Here is an 18,582-nt window from a genome sequence, read left to right as displayed (position 1 = left end):
ATAAGTGATCAATCAATAAATTTTACCCCTGAAACGAAGACTCCACTATCTGTTAACTAACTTGCATTTAAATAAATTAAAAAAAAAATTTTAATTAAAAGAACTGGCAAGGATGATTCAAAGAGAAAAACAAAGACATAATGAATAAAGACTAGAATACCAGCTTGAGTTCAGTAAAAGAACAGTTAAAGATGTCCAGTTACTTGAATCAAGCCACTTTCGATACCCCAGCATAAAAAAATTTCCCTTGTATAGAAATTCCTTTGAGTTTATCAATTTCCCTTGAGATACGCAAAGAATGTTTAAGGGTTAATTCTTTTTTTTTTTTTTTTAATTTTTTTTTTCAACGTTTATTTTTATTTTTGGGACAGAGAGAGACAGAGCATGAACGGGGGAGGGGCAGAGAGAGAGGGAGACACAGAATCGGAAACAGGCTCCAGGCTCTGAGCCATCAGCCCAGAGCCCGACGCGGGGCTCAAACTCACGGACCGCGAGATCGTGACCTGGCTGAAGTCGGACGCTTAACCGACTGCGCCACCCAGGCACCCCAAGGGTTAATTCTTTTGACTATTTGCTACTTCAATTCTTCTTAACAGCCTGTCTAAATCCAAAGACTCACTAGAATGAGACTTGATTGGAGTAGCGGAAAAGGGAATTTCATACAGTTGAAGGATTAAGGAATAAAAGAGAGGGAAATGAGCTGCTCCAGGGGCATCTGGATCCTTAGAATGCAGAGACAGGAAGTTCAGAGCAAAGTGCCAGAAGGTGGGAGAAAAAGGATTTGGAAGAATTGGTGGGAGAATGGCCCCAAGCAAGGTAACCCACTTCATAGTGTTGACCATTGTACTATATTTCCATAGGTCACAAAGAAGACACAGAGAAAATATATACACAAGAAAGTGTAACTCAGTTGTCCAGTTGGGTTTCTCTTTCTTTCTCCAGCTATCTTTCTAGGTATAACCAGACTGATTCTCAATCTTAGTAATCACAAACTCAGAAAACGTACCTGGAGGTCCCATAGCGCACATGATTTGAATGTCCACTAGCTTAATCATAGAACAATCTTTTAGGTCATACCAATTCCAGTGATCTAACCATTGTCTAAGCAACTCAATGGGTGGCTGAGCCCCATATACTTCCCGAGCGGGCATATTGACATCATCTACAAAGACAACCTGAGAATAAAAAGAGAAGCAGTATTATAAAATATTAACACCTTAATGTCCTATTGTGTAAATCGTGTTGAGGCAAAGAATGTAGAGTACATATGTGAGAAATGATGGTTTCTTTTCAAATAAAGAATAATATCCCCTAGCATCCATGCTTCCAAGGAATAGGGAAAGTCTCATTACTAACCTTTATAGATTAAGAGTTGAGGACTTAATAATCCCCTCACACAATTTGTTTCTCAATATGCCTCCTCTTTTTCCTTATACAATTTCAATACATTAAAGTAAATGAGAAAGCTAGGATGTTAAAATGATTATAACCTCTGAGTGGTGAAAGTTAGGTTCAAAGGGGTGTTCCTGGCAAAGAAACACAGAGAAGTCAATTGATAGCTGGGTTGTTCAAAGGTCTAGAGGAGCAAGCAGCATAGATGGCTGAATAGAAATGTTAATCAGGGAAGTAGAAAGGTAGATAATTTCCCAGATGAATATTTTACTTTTAATTCAAAGGGCAAGTGCTTGTTTTTAATGTCAAGTTGTCTAATGCACATGCAAATATGAACACACTTTTAGGGAAACTTAATCAAAATTTGTGATTAAAAAACAGTGTACAAAAAGATATCAAGTTTTAGTCTATCTTGTTTCATTTTTCTGACTGTAGCAGGGTCAGCGAAGTGGACCAGTGCTGTGCCATGCGTATAGAAACAGAGCAATTACCATTCTCTTGCCCAAAGGAGGACCAAAAACTCCCTTTCTTCTTTTGTCCAATTTTGACATGATGATATTCTGAGTTTGAGCTGCTGTAGTTTGTGCTGAGAAGTTAATTATCAGAGGCTTGTAGATGTCTTTGCTGAGTTGATTTAAAAGAAAATTCTATATAATAGGAAATAATAAAATGAGCCATAGTTTGGAATTATGCTCTGACTTTTGAAAATAAACACTAAGCAAAAGTATTGACACACCTGAATCTAAACTTAGAGTGTCGTAACAATGTGAAAAAAGGGATGGAATCAATAGAAATAACAGTTACTGTATCAGTGGTGTCTCTATTTGTCCAGGCCCCATGCATATGGCCTCTCTGATTTCCAAAGCCACCACACAGAGTACACATTCCTTCTTAACAAGAGATCATGGGGACTCAGAGGCTAAGAAACTCGTTTAAGGTCTCAGGGATGGGGGAAGGGGGAAGAATTCAGATCGCCATGCATCTCTTACCAGATAAATGTTCTTTTTATTATAGTCTGTTATCTTTCCACTGAAACACCAAGTTATCAGACTAGAAGTTAGGAAGCTTAAATAATATAACCGTATTTTCAAAATGGATTTCACCAGAAAGCAGGTGCAATTACAATGATTCTTAACCAAGACATTGTGTTTTACAAATCATCTTGTGAAAGAATAATTAAATAGGAAAATATTTACAATAGATTAGGTAGAAAAAGCAGATTACAAAATAAGATGCAAAGTACATTCCCCATTTTGTAAAAAGTAGTGTTTTTTGTTTGTTTGTTTTGCCTGGGCTGAATTTGGAATGAGGGTATAAATGACAAATGGGCTTATTTTTCTCCAACCATTGCGTTTAACCTTATCAAGTCTCCATTCCTTGACTCTTGATGGTATCTTGGGTAAATCCCTTAGCTTTCTGTATACTTTCAGCAAGATTGATTTTTAACTTTGGCCAAACCAACACCTTAATTTAAAATCTCAGTTTAGGGGCGCCTGGGTGGCGCAGTCGGTTAAGCGTCCGACTTCAGCCAGGTCACGATCTCGCGGTCTGTGAGTTCGAGCCCCGCGTCGGGCTCTGGGCTGATGGCTCGGAGCCTGGAGCCTGTTTCCGATTCTGTGTCTCCCTCTCTCTCTGCCCCTCCCCCGTTCATGCTCTGTCTCTCTCTGTCCCAAAAATAAATAAACGTTGAAAAAAAAAATTAAAAAAAAAAAAAATAAAATCTCAGTTTAAAACTTCTCCATCTCTGCTGTTGGATATTTCCTGATGTATACAGCATTTAAATTATAATGAGGGTTTCGTTTCAGTATGTTCTGAAAGATATTATTCAATAAATGTTATCAGGACAATTATTTAACCATATGCCTAAATATATTCCAAAAGGATTGACAGATTACATAAAAAGATAAAAATCAATAAAGAACTAGAAACAGGAACTATCATAATTGGGGGAATGTGAGTTGACTGAGAACCTGCAATGGGGGAGGGATCCCTGATGGCTCATTTGGGCTCCTTTCCCTTTTTCCCATCTTCTTCCCACCCGCAGCTGGGTGGGGGACAGAGCTAGAGGAAGATAGGCAAAAGTCCTATCCCACTGGCATCACTGTGGTTTCCTCTTGGATAATGTGGTCTTGCCTGCTGTCGTGGAAAGCTTCTAAATGTTTACTCAGAGGAGCAGATCTGCAAATTCTTTAGAAACTCCAAAGGGATACCCACACTGTGCAGTTCTCTGCCATAAGGAAAGTAATGGGGCTCCACACTGCGGCACTGCTGTGGGTAGTCATCTAGAACGGAGTCCCAAGAAGGCTGAAGTCCACTTATCTTCCACATTGTCCACTTGCCCCTGGGAAACTTGCACTCACTTGTCCTGCCAAAGCTGGGGATACTTACTGACAGCTCCAGGCAGCTTTCTGCCTTCAGAAATCTGAAACTAGAGGCGAGAACTAGTCTTTGTTCAATATGACCCTCTAAACACAAAGGAACACAGACTGTGTAAAGCTACTGAGATTTGGGGCATTATCTGTTATAGCAGCTAGTATTTTTTTTTAAACAAACACACAATGGGAATCATTACAGAAGTCAGTCAGTCTTATTACTACATAATAATCCTTCTTATATTAAATAATTTTGAAAATTAAATATCAAGTGTAATTAATTAAAACACCCCTTCCTTTCAACAGAGATGAACTTCTTTATCCTCAACAAGCTATTTTTATTAAAATACCTTTAAAAAGGTACAATAATTTAGTGATGTAAAATAGCATATCTTTAGTCCATTTTCTAAAATAGGCAGTTACTAAAAAATTCTCCGTGGCTACAACATCAAAATATTGGAATGTTTGAAAAATATGAAGTTTACTATTACACGTAGTTTACAAAATAACATTCTTAGGAATATTAATGTACCTTTTAACATGTAGATTTCTCTAATACTTACAATGATATAAACACTCTTTCCAGTTCCTGTTGGTCCTACAAATATTGAAGGCTTTTGATGGGTGGTTAACAATTCCATTAATGCAGAGTATCGAACTGTGTCCAGAGTTGGTACAATGATTTCATTAAACATCACATCCTTAGGAATTGGAGGAGCTTCTGCCAATTTTTTTACCCATGGTTCCCATTTTCCTATTCCCTGTTCATAATAAATAGCCAAACGGTGAATGTTATAAAATACTTTTTTTTTTTTAATTTTTTTTTTCAACGTTTATTTATTTTTGGGACAGAGAGAGACACAGCATGAACGGGGGAGGGGCAGAGAGAGAGGGAGACACAGAATCGGAAACAGGCTCCAGGCTCCGAGCCATCAGCCCAGAGCCTGACGCGGGGCTCGAACTCACGGACCGTGAGATCGTGACCTGGCTGATGTCGGACGCTTAACCGACTGCGCCACCCAGGCGCCCCTGTTATAAAATACTTTTAAAAGCTCTGTACTCCTGTGCCACTGTAGAAAAGATCAAAGATCAAGACCAAAACAAAACACTGATGTTTATACATTTGTTTTTAGCCTTTAAAACACTTCACCCTGAATTTGAAAGTTAAACTTTGTGCTAAATTGAGAAGAAATGAGGCTTTTATATGAATCAAAATGAAATGGCAATGCTGTGGTTTTTTTAATGCCCTGAAACCACTGATTACGTCAACCCAAAGATCAGCTATTTTGGCCAAATGTTAGATTGAGAAAACTGGACTAATTAATGCATGAAAGAGTAAAGAATTTTATTCCATAGTGTTAACCAATATAGCACTTATTTCCCTAGAACATCAGCTGCATGTTGCTTATACTTTAATATTTTTTATTTTTTATGTCTATTTTTTTATTTTTGAGGGGGAGAGAGAGAGAGAGAGACCGAGAGAGAGAAAGAGAGAGAGGGAGGAGGACAGAGGATCTGAAGCAGGCTTTGTGATGACAGCAGAGAGCCCAATGCAAGGCTCAAACTCTTGAATCTTGAGATCATGACCTGAGTCAAAGTCAGATGTTTAACCAACTGAGCCACCCAGGCACCTCTGCTTATGCTTTTATAATGGTATTTATAACAAACATCAGCTTATCATTTCAGGTGAGATTTTTGTAAATTGTGGTTAAAAAAAATACCTAAAATATACCTTCAACCATTTTTTTGAGTATACAGTTCAGTAGTTTTAACTATATTCACATTGCTGTGCAACAACTATCTAGAATAGACAAGATTTCTTAATGTGAGATTATTATCATGACTTAACATTATACTGCATCTTTATATCCAATTAACTTGTCAACTAAAATTTGTGCTTGCTATACAGTGTTTAGAACAAAAATTTTCAAAGATATCATGTTAACTCTCTCACCTTAGAAAAACATCACTGGTCTCTCCATTCTTGCAAAATCAAATTTAAGCTCCTGGTCATTTAAAGCATATCAGAATTCAGGCCCTCCTTCCTTATATCTTTACATGTTCCACAGGCCAGTCTCATTGATGGACCTACTGTTTCCCTACATGACCTGGGTTCCTAGACCTTCCCACATGGCACTCTTTTGGCTTAGAGTGTCACATGACACTCTTCTGAAGAGGTTATGAACTCATCAAGGGCAGCTGTGTGCCTTATTCATTTTTGTACCCTCTGGCACAGTGCTTTGTGGATAGTACAGATTTTTTTTTTGAGGATGGTGAATTCATATCACATGTGAAAACTGTATTACAAAGACATTTCTAGAACTTTCTAGAACTGATGAAAATAACAATTTCCTTCCCATATTCTTTTTAAGTATATTCATTTTTGAGAAAGAGAGACAGAGAGTGAGCAGGGGAGGGCCAGAGAGAGAGAGGGAGACACAGAATCTGAAGAAGGCCCTAGGCTCTGAGCTATCAGCACAGAGCCCGATGTGGGGCTTGAACCTATAAGCTGCGAGATCATGACCTGAGCCAAAGTTGGATGCTTAACTGACTGAGCCACACAGGTCCCCTCTTTCTCATATTTTTGATGATCTTTTCTAACATGGATCTTTTGCCACCATATGAGGAAGGAAAAGTTAAGAGTCAGAAAACCTGGAGTGGATATGCCCTTAGAGATTTTGTGATACTGGGAAAATCACCTATCTCTGAGCCCTAATTTCCTCAATGGGAAGATTTGCAAAATAATACTATCTTTCTTATTCCACTGAGATATTGGGAAACAAATAGAAATGCTTGTGGAAAAGCTTAATAAACTTCAAAGTGCTCTGAAAATGCAGGCTATTGTTAGTAATTGGAAATAAAATAAAATTAGGAAAAATGAAAGGACAATATCTTGCAGTTGACAGGGTGAAGAATCTCTTCTGAGGTAAGCCTGGTAATATACCTCAAAAGCCATAAAAATTTAAAAATTGATATAGCAAATTCCTTTTCTAGGAACTTCTCTTTTTTACTTAAAAAATTTTTTAAGTTTATTGTTTATTTATTTATTTTGAGAGAGACAGAGACAGCATGAGTGGGGGAGGGGCAGAAAGCAGGAGGAAGAGAGAATCCCAAGCAGGCTCTGTGTTGTCAGGGCAGAACCCAATGCAGGCTCGAACCCATTAAACTGTGAGATCATGACGTGAGCCAAAACCAAGAGTCTGACACTCAACCAACTGAGCCACCCAGGTGCCCCTCTAGGAATTTATCTTAAAGAAAAAATCAGATATATACACATGGCTTGTATACAGGAATATTCACCAAAGCAGAAAAACTAAGAAACAACAAAACAGTTCAACATCTAACAGTAGGAAACTGTTGGGCTAGATCGTGGTCCTCAGATAATAATCTACGGAGGCTTAGAAAAATAAGTTTATTAAAGAAATACTAATGAGATAGAAAGGTGTTCTCTTTATTAACGGGAGAAGAGGATATAAAATTACCCTCTGGGGATATAGTATGATCCAATTTCACTTGAAGCTCCATATTTAAACATTATGGATTTTTTTTTTTCAACGTTTATCCATTTTTGGGACAGAGAGAGACAGAGCATGAACGGGGGAGGGGCAGAGAGAGAGGGAGACACAGAATCGGAAACAGGCTCCAGGCTCTGAGCCATCAGCCCAGAGCCCGACCCGGGGCTCGAACTCACGGACCGCGAGATCGTGACCTGGCTGAAGTCAGACGCTTAACCGACTGCGTCACCCAGGCGCCCCAACATTATGGATTTTTAAATGTCCTCAATACAGTACTTACAGCTGTCACACACATACAGGTGAACAAACACCACCCAGGTTTTATTGTCCAATTCATTTGCGAAGTGCTGAATTAACACTAACCCAGCTACGGCCCTGCAGGGCTTCTTACCATCTGTGATATGCTAACATGCACCAAATGAATCTCCAAGAGGTATCTTAAAGCAAAATGTACCTACTGCTGGACTAGATGTCATAATGTGTAATTTTATTTAATGAATACAATAGGCCCATCAGGTGTTATTATTTGTCTCATTTTATCAAAGAGAAAAGCAAGAATCAGAAAGATTAATAAACTAGTCCCAGGTTCTACAGAAAGAAAGTGGCATTACTAGGACTGAAACCCAGAGGTGTCCGACTTCAAAGCCAAAGCAACTTCCTTTACTACTCCATGTTGACTCTCAAGGTAAACAGTGGTGACAAGGTGGCCCCAGAGCCATTATGTGCTGTAATGTTGTACATCTTGCTTCAGAGTTCTTACCTCAGTGACAAATTGATAATCATAAATTGTTCCTTTTTCAGGAAATGGGACAGTTAGTGCTTTTGAAGACGTTTGTTCCGTACCGCTCAGTAATTTAAACTTATTTTGAGTTAGTTCTGAAATTGGGCCTTCCATTAGTTCTCGAAGAATCTTATCAAATCTCAACCTATCATCATCATTACAAGATGCTCCGACGGACCAGATCAATGAAAATAGAAAAATGCCCTGCATCGGAGAGATGAGAAGATAGAGTGCATTAAAAAAGGACTTTAATGTATTCTTGAAGCTTGAATCAGGTCAGCCAGATTAATATCTTTGAAAGAAAATGAATAAACTAACATATAATAGTAAGTTATCTCAGGATTTTATAATAATTAGATTTTTAAAAGCCAAATTGCATGTTTTAGAAAAATCTTGCTATCAGCAAAGATAATATAATGCAAAGTATAATTCTAGGCATTGTGAAACCTCAGAATGATTAGTCTGGTAAATCACATGAAATTTTAAGTAAGTGGCAGGACCCTGATATTAAAAAAGAACATTGAGATAACTTTTTATGAAGGCATATTTTAATAAGGAATAATCAATCCACAATAAACCTGCTTTTTAAATTTAAATTTTGATAGTGTTTTTGTAAAAGCAGAACAAATTTATATTCATTTATTTACCTGTTGTAATAATCTGAGCAATGAATGCATAAACTAGAACTGCCATTCTGTAAGCTTTCTTCTTACCAGGCTTAGGCAGGAAAACAGAGTAGATGACAAGACCCACCACTAAATGAGAAAACTTACTAGTTTGCTTTAAAATCAAATCCGCTTCCTTTTAAAAAAATTTTTTTAACATTTATTTTTGAGAGACCGAGCATGAGCAACAGAGGGGCAGAGAGAGAGGGAGACACAGAATCCCAAGCAGGCTCCAGGCTCTGAGCTGTCAGCACAGAGCCCAATGTGGGGCTCGAACTCATGAACCATGAGATCATAACCTGAGCTGAAGTCGGACACTGAAACCAACTGAGCTCCTCAAATCCCCTTTATAATGCCAAAACAAACACAATCTTGACTATGCTCATAAAAGTTGTGGACTCTACTTCGACACTGTGCACCTGCTCCTAGATTACTCACAGGTTGTTTCTGTCCAGAAACTCTTTAAAACTAAATTAAAAATTAATTTATTTAATAGAATGTAAGTAATAAGAGCAACATATTGACCACATTAGAAATGCTACCATTAGCAGTACATAATTTTTTATTAAGGAATATTCAAGGTCTGTTGATAATTTTATTCCTATTTTAAAAATACGTTTATACATATTTTCTTCCTTTCCTCAATCCTGATGTAGATTTGTATATGCATATATATTTTTTAAGCGCTTAAATCTCAAGAAAAATGGGGCACCTGGGTGGCTCAGTCAGTTGAGCATCTGACTCTTGATTTTGGCTTAGGTTGTGATCTCGTGGTTCCTGGGATCCAGCCCTGTATCGGGCTCTGTGCTTATATAGCACGGAGCCTGCTTGGGATTCTCTCTCTGTCTCTCTCTGTCTCTGTCTCTCGCTCTCTCTCTGTCCCTACACCTGTTCACACGTGCTCCCTCTTTCTCAAAATAAAGAAACCTAAAAGAAAAAGCCAAGAAAAGCAAGGAAAAAACGCAAAGAGTTATTATGATTTGCAGGTTGAAGGGGAGGGAGGTGAATCTGATCAAATGGTCATTGCTATTTTGGGGGTTGATCATTTCTGAGGCTGGTTAAGTGACTGAAGATTCCAGTAGCAGATATAAGGGTATCAGTGGGTTTCACCCAAACCTCATGAGGCCATAGAACTGCCAGTTGAGGAGGTTCCTCCAAGGACCTACTATTTGGGGCCTGACTTTTTCCTTGCTGTTCAGCTACCACCCACAGTCCAGCCCCCATTTCCGGGGGAGAAATGAAGTTCATTAATGAGGAAGCACTGGGGAAAGCAGTAGATGCCTTTCTACAGCAGGATTCAAAGGCAATGGACCTTACCTCCAATAAAGAATACGTTTCTCGGTCATTTCTCTCTTTCACTTTGACTGCATCAGCAAAGTCATCGATAAAACAGTCTATTAGATTCATTAAGGATCGGACTAAGTTTGTGTCTGAAGTAGGAGATAATTCCTGAAAAATCAGGGGGAAAAGTCTATAGAACAAATCAACTTAAATTAGGCACTAATTAAAATAGCATCAACTAATATTTATTGAACTTACTTCGTCCTCATAGCTGTAGTACTTATGAAAAGGCATGATTATAATTCTAGCTCTATAGGTAGGAAAACTGAGGCACGGATTAATTCCCTAGTCTAGAGTGTAGTGACACTGGATGTGTTGTCCTGTACATAGGTCCTAGCACCATGCATCACATAGCAAGTTCTCCATAAACACGTGTCTTCTTGCCTCCGAGCTCTCCTCCAACCTTTAGAGGGGTATTGCTTCACAGTTACTGTGTGAGAATTAAGTCTCTGAAAGTTAATTGGAACTGAAGATTAGGAGCAGCTGACTTCATCTTCAGCCACTGTCCCAGTAGAAACAGGCAGAAATGACAACCGAGTTTCTAAGGATGGGACTAAGTATTACTGATGCCCCCCTAAAATACAAATGGCTGTTGCTAAAAATAAGACACTCATTACTACATAGTAGCTAAGAGGAACTCATAATTTCTTTAAGAGAGGACAAAAGTACATAGAACATTTTAGAAGCTTGTAATAAAAGCATGTTTTTTTTTCTCTTTTGCTATTGAAAAGATTAGTTATTACGTGGAAAATTCATTTATTTGCAATACCTACATTCTCTGACAATGCCGGGGATGGGGGGGGGGGGGAACCTGTAGCTTATTCTACAAGTTTAACTGTTTTTGAAACATGATTACTTCATATCTTCAACAAATTTCAAGGTTTCTTTCCCCCTTTTTTTTTTTTTTAAATTTTGTAACATCCACACTCCTTGGAAGAGATGTGTCCGCCCCTGTTGTGCCAGTGCCCCACCCCCACCCGGCCCGTTCCTCAGTGAGCTACCAGAGCAGCCTTGCCTCTTTCCTGAAAATGTTTGGGCCACGCTTCACCCCATGATCTTCTCACTTGCCAAATCCAAGGCCATGTGCCAAACATTTTCTGCCTTGACCTCTTGGTAGTTTCCCATAATACTGACTACCTGCTTCTTAAAACGCCCTCTTCTCTTCCTGAGATTGCAGCCAGGTCTGGCATTGTATCCTTTGCTCTCTTATCTTTTTTTCTCTGCATTTTCTCTTTAGGCACTATCCACTGGCATGATTTTTAAATTCCGCTTTCCTTTTCTGTACTGTGAGCCAAACACGTGCCTTCTTCTCTTCGATTTCCAACAGTAGGAGAAATACCAGCCCTGTGTCCCTATGTTTGTTCCAGAGCCTAAGTCAACAACAGTAATCTCTAAACAAGTAGATACACTCATGCTAAATATAGTGGATTCCTCATTTAGCAGGCCTAGAGTAGTAACGTGTTCCTCCATCATTACCCACTATCTAATTCTTTAGATTTAATAAATGAATTACTTTTAAAAATGGTCCCTTTGCTGGTTATAATATAGATTTATTCTAGGAACTTTAAAAAACAAAGAAAATTACAAAAATGGAAACTAGAATATAATAGTCTCTGAGAAATGAGAGATAATATTTTTAGGGATTTTCATCCAGATGTGGTTAAGTGGACCTTTAAGACTTTTTTTTTTTTTAAGAGGTAAGAGAGTAGCATCCATACATCTTCTCAAACTTTAAAATGCTTCTTTTAAAATTTTTCTGGGGGGCACCTGGGTGGCTCAGGCGGTTATGTTAGGTGGCTGATTTCGGCTCAGGGCATGATCTCGCGGTTCACGGGTTAGAGCCCAGCATCGGGCTCTCTGCTGTCAGCCTGCTTCAGATCCTTGGTACCCCCCTCCCTCTCTGCCCTTCTCCCTCATGTGCTCTCACGTGCTTTCTCTCTCTCTCAAACTAAAATAAACATTACAAATTAAAAAAAATAAATAAATAAAATTAAACTTTGTTTTGAAGAATAAGTATATAAGTTAAAATCTTTTTACTTTAATCAGAAAAAGGTTTTTAGTTAAAACAGTTATCTTAATACCTGAGAGTTGACATTGACCACAGACATTAAAATGAATATATTTGGCTAATTTGGATTTTCCACTTATTGTTTAAGTCTTAAAATTCTCGTTCCTCTTACCTTCGTATGCTTTCTAATAAATTCAACAGACACTGGGACCATTCTGTCAAATAAGCCTATTATAAATTCTTTCTGAATAATACTAATCACAGCAGGTAAAAGATTTATCCAAGACAACATTAGTGGTCTCCAGCCTAACATGTGAGGCTCCATGTAAATCATACCACATCTGGAAACCTGGAAAAAAGAATAATTGTTTACCATCAAGGTAATGCTTCTGTCAGAAATTTGACGTGGTATATCCCTTTCTTAAAACCTGCAGAAAATTCCTAAAAAGAAGCTTAATTTTATGTCACTTCACGACCTAAATTTTTATGTGTGACTTTACCAATGGTTCTAGACAAAAAGGAAAAAAATCCCTGACTCTTAAATTGATCAGGGTAGGTCAACAGCTATGCCTGTTCTTAGAGAGAGTACTGTTACAATGAATTATGTTTCATTTAAAGTCAAAGTTCCTTATAAAAACATTTATAACATTTCAAATGTATAAGATGTCAACATTGAGGACTCACAGTGGCAGGAGAAGCAACTTCCAAATCCATTGGTTCAAAAATAAGATTCATTTGTGGTGACATTTGAATAATCTCCCCACTCATCAGACAGAGCTTTTTGTTGTCATCCAGCACCGTATTCATATTCTCAATCCACACGGCATCCACTGGCCCATCAAAAATTAACCATTTCCTATCTGGCGTCTGGTATATGCATTTGATGAATACAAGGGAAAAATTAATAGTGATAATGTAAGGAAACAGTGCCATGCTTCAAAATTTAAACATGTAACTTGTAAAATTAATTTCACCATGAAAATGTAAAGGTGTCTTTTGAATACAGTGTGTATGTGTGTACGGAGAGAAAGTCACGAAAGAAGCCTTTATGTGCCATGGACAAGACAGAATATAACATCTGTTCTCAAGATTCCATCTTTTCCAACGTTTCTGAACTCACATGTAACATGTTTTGGAAAGTATTACAAATAAAAAAAAATATAATTGTCAGTGAAAACAGAATTTTCATTGAAATTACCTGATTCTATGCAATATTATGTTCATACAGATTAATTACTCTTACGTGCTAAGTCAAGTTTTTTCTTCCCTCCGCTGAATGAATTCACACACATTCATACCCCTCTTGGGTTGAATGGTTTTATGGCGATATGGGACATTAGTATAAGATTCAGTTTCACAATGATAAATATGAAAATATTTGCTCATTGTCTGGAATACAGTAAAAGCTCAACAAATATTAAGGAGTGGTTAGGTAGCTGCTGGAGAGTACAAAAGCTGATTCTACTTTCCACAGCTTACGAATCAGCTTTTTTGGGCACACGGATGCTGCCTTGGTTCACTTTCAGCAAACGTGATTTGAGTTGAAGTGGTGAGGGACTTGGATCCATCTTAACACCTTCTCAGTCCCTGTGGACAACTGCTTTAATCTACAAGACGGTACACTTGTCATGGGCTTAGGCCACCCCATACCCACTCTCTGAGCCAGGAAGCAAGAAAGAGCCCATACCCCGGAAGTCGCCTTGAAAAGAGCCCGTACCCCAGAAGTCACGTTGAGAAGAGCCCGTACCCCGGAAGTCACCTTGAGAAGAGCCCAGACCCTGAAAGTCACCTTGAGAAGAACCCAGACCCCAGAAGTCACCTTGAGAAGAGCCCATACCCCAGAAGTCACCTTGAGAAGATGTCACCTTGAGAAGAGCCCAGACCCCAGAAGTCACCTTGAGAAGAGCCCAGACCCCAAAAGTCACCTTGAGAAGAGCCTGTACCCCAGAAGTCACCTTGAGAAGAGCCCGTACCTCAGAAGTCACCTTGAGAGCAACTTTCCCTTGCACTGTTGGCTTCCCATGCCTGCTAATCTTCGCTTTGGGTAACACCACCATGTAACAGCAAGATGTTGGGCTCTACGGTCTGAAAGACCTTGCTTTTCATTTGACTTTACTACTTACCAGCTAGGAGACTTTGGGTCAGCTCCTTAACCTCTCTGAGACTATTTATGGGACAAAGCTCTCTGGAAAATGTAATATGTGCTATGTAACTGGATGTACAATGGGAGAGATCTCATAATTATTTCTGTACAAATAATGTAACTGCATACATTATCTACAGATGCCATGTGTTAATCTGGGCCAGAGTTTATCCACTGTGAAAAGAAAGAAACTGAGAAGTTATATCAATGGTCCCAACGTGTCTGTTTGCCTCAGTTACTTTTATCCTTGAAATTACTAATAAAGCCTGGTACTGGGCAAGATCTCTGTCCCATGAAAGCCAATCCTTATGTCACTCATTGCCCAAGTTCCTTCAGCCATTAAGAGCAGAGTTGAGATATGACATTTTTCTGTTGTCACACTGATTAAAGAATAATGATTAGACAGGTCCTTAAGCGAATAAAGAGCACCAAAGTCAAGACGTAAGGTAGTCAGAATAAAGGAAATGTTTACTTGAAAAAGATTTAATAAATTAAGTGTCTCTAGCCTAGGCCCTTCTTCTTTAAGACCAGACTTAGCAAGCTCTCTCCCACATGATCACATTCTGTGGACAGCCTGCTAACATGTGGCAACCAAGTTAACATTTCCTGGTCTGTGGACTCTTTCTTGGAAGAGCGGGCAACCGCTGCTCAGCAGAATAAGCCAGGAGTAGGTAAATGCCCGCTCTCACTCACAGCAGTCAGCAAGGCTGGCTCATCCCTCACCTCCTACGCTTTCCAGCAGCCCATTGTCTTCCGAACAAGTAGGGCAAAAGTGTTGGAACTTGAAGACATTGTTTTGTAAAGGTCTGCAATTTCTTCTCTGCGAACTGGAATATACCTAACAATTAGTGGGTGTGACAGAGACAGCAGCCTAAAAAGTGGGCAATGGAAGAACGTTCCTGAAGGAGCAAAAGGATCACGATATTCAGCTGTTCTCCATCCTGTGTCAGTTAGCCTGAAAAAAAGAGACCCAGGAGTACTTTTTCCCTGACCTCTTTCTCGTGCCCTCTTCTCCGCACACCCAGGCAAAGGCCCTCGCCAGCATCTGGCATCTTTGCCAGCATCTGGCATCGTCTGGCTTCTTTGTAGGTGCTGCCGATGCTGGCAGAAACAGTGCCAGACGATCTGGGACCGTGTTGTAAATAAACACCTTGAGCTTGAACTAGAAATATAAATGTTTGTTTGGAACAACTGAAAAACACATCAGACATCTGTCAGAAAGGACTATCATAGTCTTTTGAAGTGTGCACGCTTAAGTGTCAGTACTTACCGGTGAGGAAGCAAATGCCCTAAAACTGACAGCGAGGATGCCATCGGACCACTCGTGAGACACTACATCAAACTGTCCATACAACTGACCCATGGTGACAGACTTGGGATTTAAAACAGTAATTTGAACCTTGTTCTCTTCCATTAACCCCTTAAAGGAAAAAAAAAGTACATTATCTATTTAGAAGGATACTGTCTCTATTCATAGAAAAGCAGGACTGTATATGTAGAAACTCCTACACTCTACAAAGAAACTCCCAGAAATAAGGAATGCATTTAATAAAGTTCCAGCATATGAAGTCCATATATAAAGACTGGTTGTATTTACACAGTGCCAATGAACAACTGAAAAAATTAAATTTTTACAAATACTGTTTACCATAGTTTTAAAAACTCATAAAATACTCAGTAATAAATTAGCTATAAACCTAAATACTTACAGAACTGTAAATCTAAAACAACAATGAAACCTGGCAAAATTTTTTGTTAAGGGTCAGGCAGTCAATATTATAGGCTTTCAGGTTACAAACAGCAGCTCACATATTCTTCTCTGTTTCTTTTCTTTCTTTCCATTTTTTTTTTTTAAACAAACGTTAAAAAGTGTTACCACCATTCTAAGCTCATTGGTGTTAGAAAAATAGGCTCGGGGCCAAATTTGGGCTGTAATTGCCGACTCCTGCTACCAAATATTCTCTGAGAGAAAATTAAAAGATCTAACCATGTTCCATTCTCACAGAATGGAGAAGTTAATATTGGCAGATTGTCAGTTTTGACCAGAACCTTGAAGCCCGTGTGGGAATTATACAAGAGATGTTAACACCCCTTGGGGCATAAGCTTTTCATGTTTTTAATTAATAGATGTTATTTTCTTAGAGTAGCTTTAGATTTACAGAGAAATTGAGTGTAAAGTCAGATCTCTGTAGTTTCACATAGATTCCCTCTGCCCACTCACCACCACCACCCCCCCCCCCCGCCCAGTTTCCCCTATTATTAAAGCCTTGCATTGGGCTGGTATATTATTATGAATAATGAACTGATATTGATACATTATTACTAATTAAAGTCCATGGTTTACATTAAGGGTCACTCGTGTGTTATACATTCTATGAGTTCTGCCAAACACACAATGGCACATATCCATCATTACACTATCGTACAGAATAGTTTCACTGCCCTATAAATCCCCTGTGCTCCGTTAGTAGTCATTTCTTTTTTTTTTATACACAGCAACGTAACATGTGCAACTCTTCCCAACATTGCCTTCTGCCCACCCCCTCGGGGCTTGGGACACAAACCGCCAAACTCGAATAAAGACGTGGGAAGATCACTAAGCAGTAAAACAAGCTTTGAGGCTTTGCATACTTCTCTGTGCCCACCAAGGGGCTGACAAGGAAGGCATCGTCCTAAATCCAGAAGTATGGGAAAGCTCTACCATCATTGTCAGAGGAAGTTGCTATCACCAAAACAAGGTTTTTGTCTCAAAGGCAACAGGCTAGTGAGACTCCACAAGAAAGATCTAACGATCACATTGGGGCGTCTGGGTGGCTCAGTCGATTCGGTGTCCAGCTTCTGCACAGGTCATGAACTTGCGGTCGTTAGTTCGAGCCCCACGTCAGGCTCTGTGCGGACAGCTCAGAGCCTGGAGCCTGCTTCAGACTTGTGTCTCCCTCTCTCTGCCCCTCCCCTGCTCACACGCTTTCACTCAGAAATATGAACATTAAAAAAAAAAGATATAATGATCACAAATCCCATTTGGCTATAAACATTGAAATGAATGAAACAAAACTCTTCAAAATACAAGAAGTAGATGGAAATTAAATTTTATTAGTTGGAAAATTAAAAGCAGCCTCATTCCTTTCAAAGGAGCATTTCAAAGTAGACCAAACCATGATGCATAAGATAGGAATTCATTGCATTTATGTACATATGTATTATATAACACACAGCGCACAGTCACTTTAATACCACTAGCAGCTAATCACAGAAGTTTGCATTACAAAACTAACCATCCAGGAAATAAAAAATACTCTCTTAAAAGTATAAAAAGAGGGGTGCCTGGGTGGCTCAGTCAGTTGAATGTCTGACTCTTAATTTCAGCTCAGGTCATGATCCCAGGGTGATGGGATGGACCCCCACATCAGGCTCTGCACTGACGGCATGGAGCCTGCTTGGGATTCTCTCTCTTCCCCTTTTCCCATCTCTCTCTCTCTCTCTCTCTCTCTCCCCCCCCCCTCTGCCCCTCCCCCACATGCATGCTTTCTTTCTCACTCTAAAATTTTTTTTAAGTATAAAAAGAAAACTTTTAGGATTTTCAGACTTTTTTTTTTTTTACAACAAACGTGTTACCTTCATAAATAAAAAAAATTTGAAAAGAAATAAAAGGTTGACAGGCAAATCTATGGTATATTCTTTATATGCTAAACTTAATAGCTTCATATTACTTTTCTAGTAGTATTTTCCCTTTGACTCATTTTTTCCACGATTTTAAGTTGCTACATTAAAGTATCTTTTTTTTTTTTTTAATGTTTATTTATTTTGAGAGAGAGAGCACACAAGCAGGAGAGGAGAAGAGAGAGAGAATCCCAAGCAGGCTCCCTGCTGCCATTGCAGAGGCGATGTGGGGCTCAATCCCACGAACCGTGAGATCATGACCTGAGCAGAAATCAAGAGTTGGATACCCAACTGACTGGGCCACCCCGGAGCCCCTCCACTAAGATATCATTTTAAATGACCATACATTCTATCTTCCCCAAAGCTGATCATAAATAAATTAATGCATTAATACCACACCTACCTTTTCACAGATGTCATTTAGTGCTCCTGCTAAGATGCGATATGCACTGGTTTTCCCTCCAAATGGTTCTCCCACAATCATGAAACCATGACGCACAATCATCATCTCATATATTTGAAGTATCTTCTCAGAAAAGAATCTGGTCATTTGCAAATTCATGGACTCACAGTTATCTTTGATAGCTGTTAGCAAATCGTTGTAATCTGGTTTTGGTAATTTCACACCAGGAAACAAATCTGAGGTGATTCCCTGATGACAAATGATTTGGGGATTTATATTATACATTCAATACCCTGTCTCTC

The 18,582-nt window shown here is 39.0% G+C and overlaps 1 protein-coding gene across 1 annotated transcript in view; it reads right to left on the bottom strand.

Annotated features, from left to right (window-relative positions):
• DNAH7 (dynein axonemal heavy chain 7) overlaps positions 1-18,582 on the bottom strand; it is a 251,476-nt gene that overhangs the window by 130,284 nt on the left and 102,610 nt on the right. Inside the window, exons 29-37 of the mRNA XM_047084071.1 lie at positions 18,281-18,529; positions 15,488-15,637; positions 12,759-12,941; positions 12,247-12,423; positions 10,043-10,174; positions 8,040-8,264; positions 4,328-4,525; positions 1,884-2,039; positions 1,007-1,175 (exon numbers count right to left, since the gene is read on the bottom strand). Coding sequence (XP_046940027.1) covers positions 1,007-1,175; positions 1,884-2,039; positions 4,328-4,525; positions 8,040-8,264; positions 10,043-10,174; positions 12,247-12,423; positions 12,759-12,941; positions 15,488-15,637; positions 18,281-18,529 — 1,639 coding nt within the window. The remainder of the gene's footprint in view (positions 1-1,006; positions 1,176-1,883; positions 2,040-4,327; positions 4,526-8,039; positions 8,265-10,042; positions 10,175-12,246; positions 12,424-12,758; positions 12,942-15,487; positions 15,638-18,280; positions 18,530-18,582) is intronic.

The sequence above is a fragment of the Lynx rufus genome, unplaced genomic scaffold (assembly GCF_022079265.1).
Source record: "Lynx rufus isolate CCGP_SWC_20201006 ecotype Redwood Valley unplaced genomic scaffold, mLynRuf1.p SCAF_2, whole genome shotgun sequence".
Taxonomy (NCBI): domain Eukaryota; kingdom Metazoa; phylum Chordata; class Mammalia; order Carnivora; family Felidae; genus Lynx; species Lynx rufus.
This window is presented reverse-complemented; position numbering and strand designations above follow the sequence as displayed.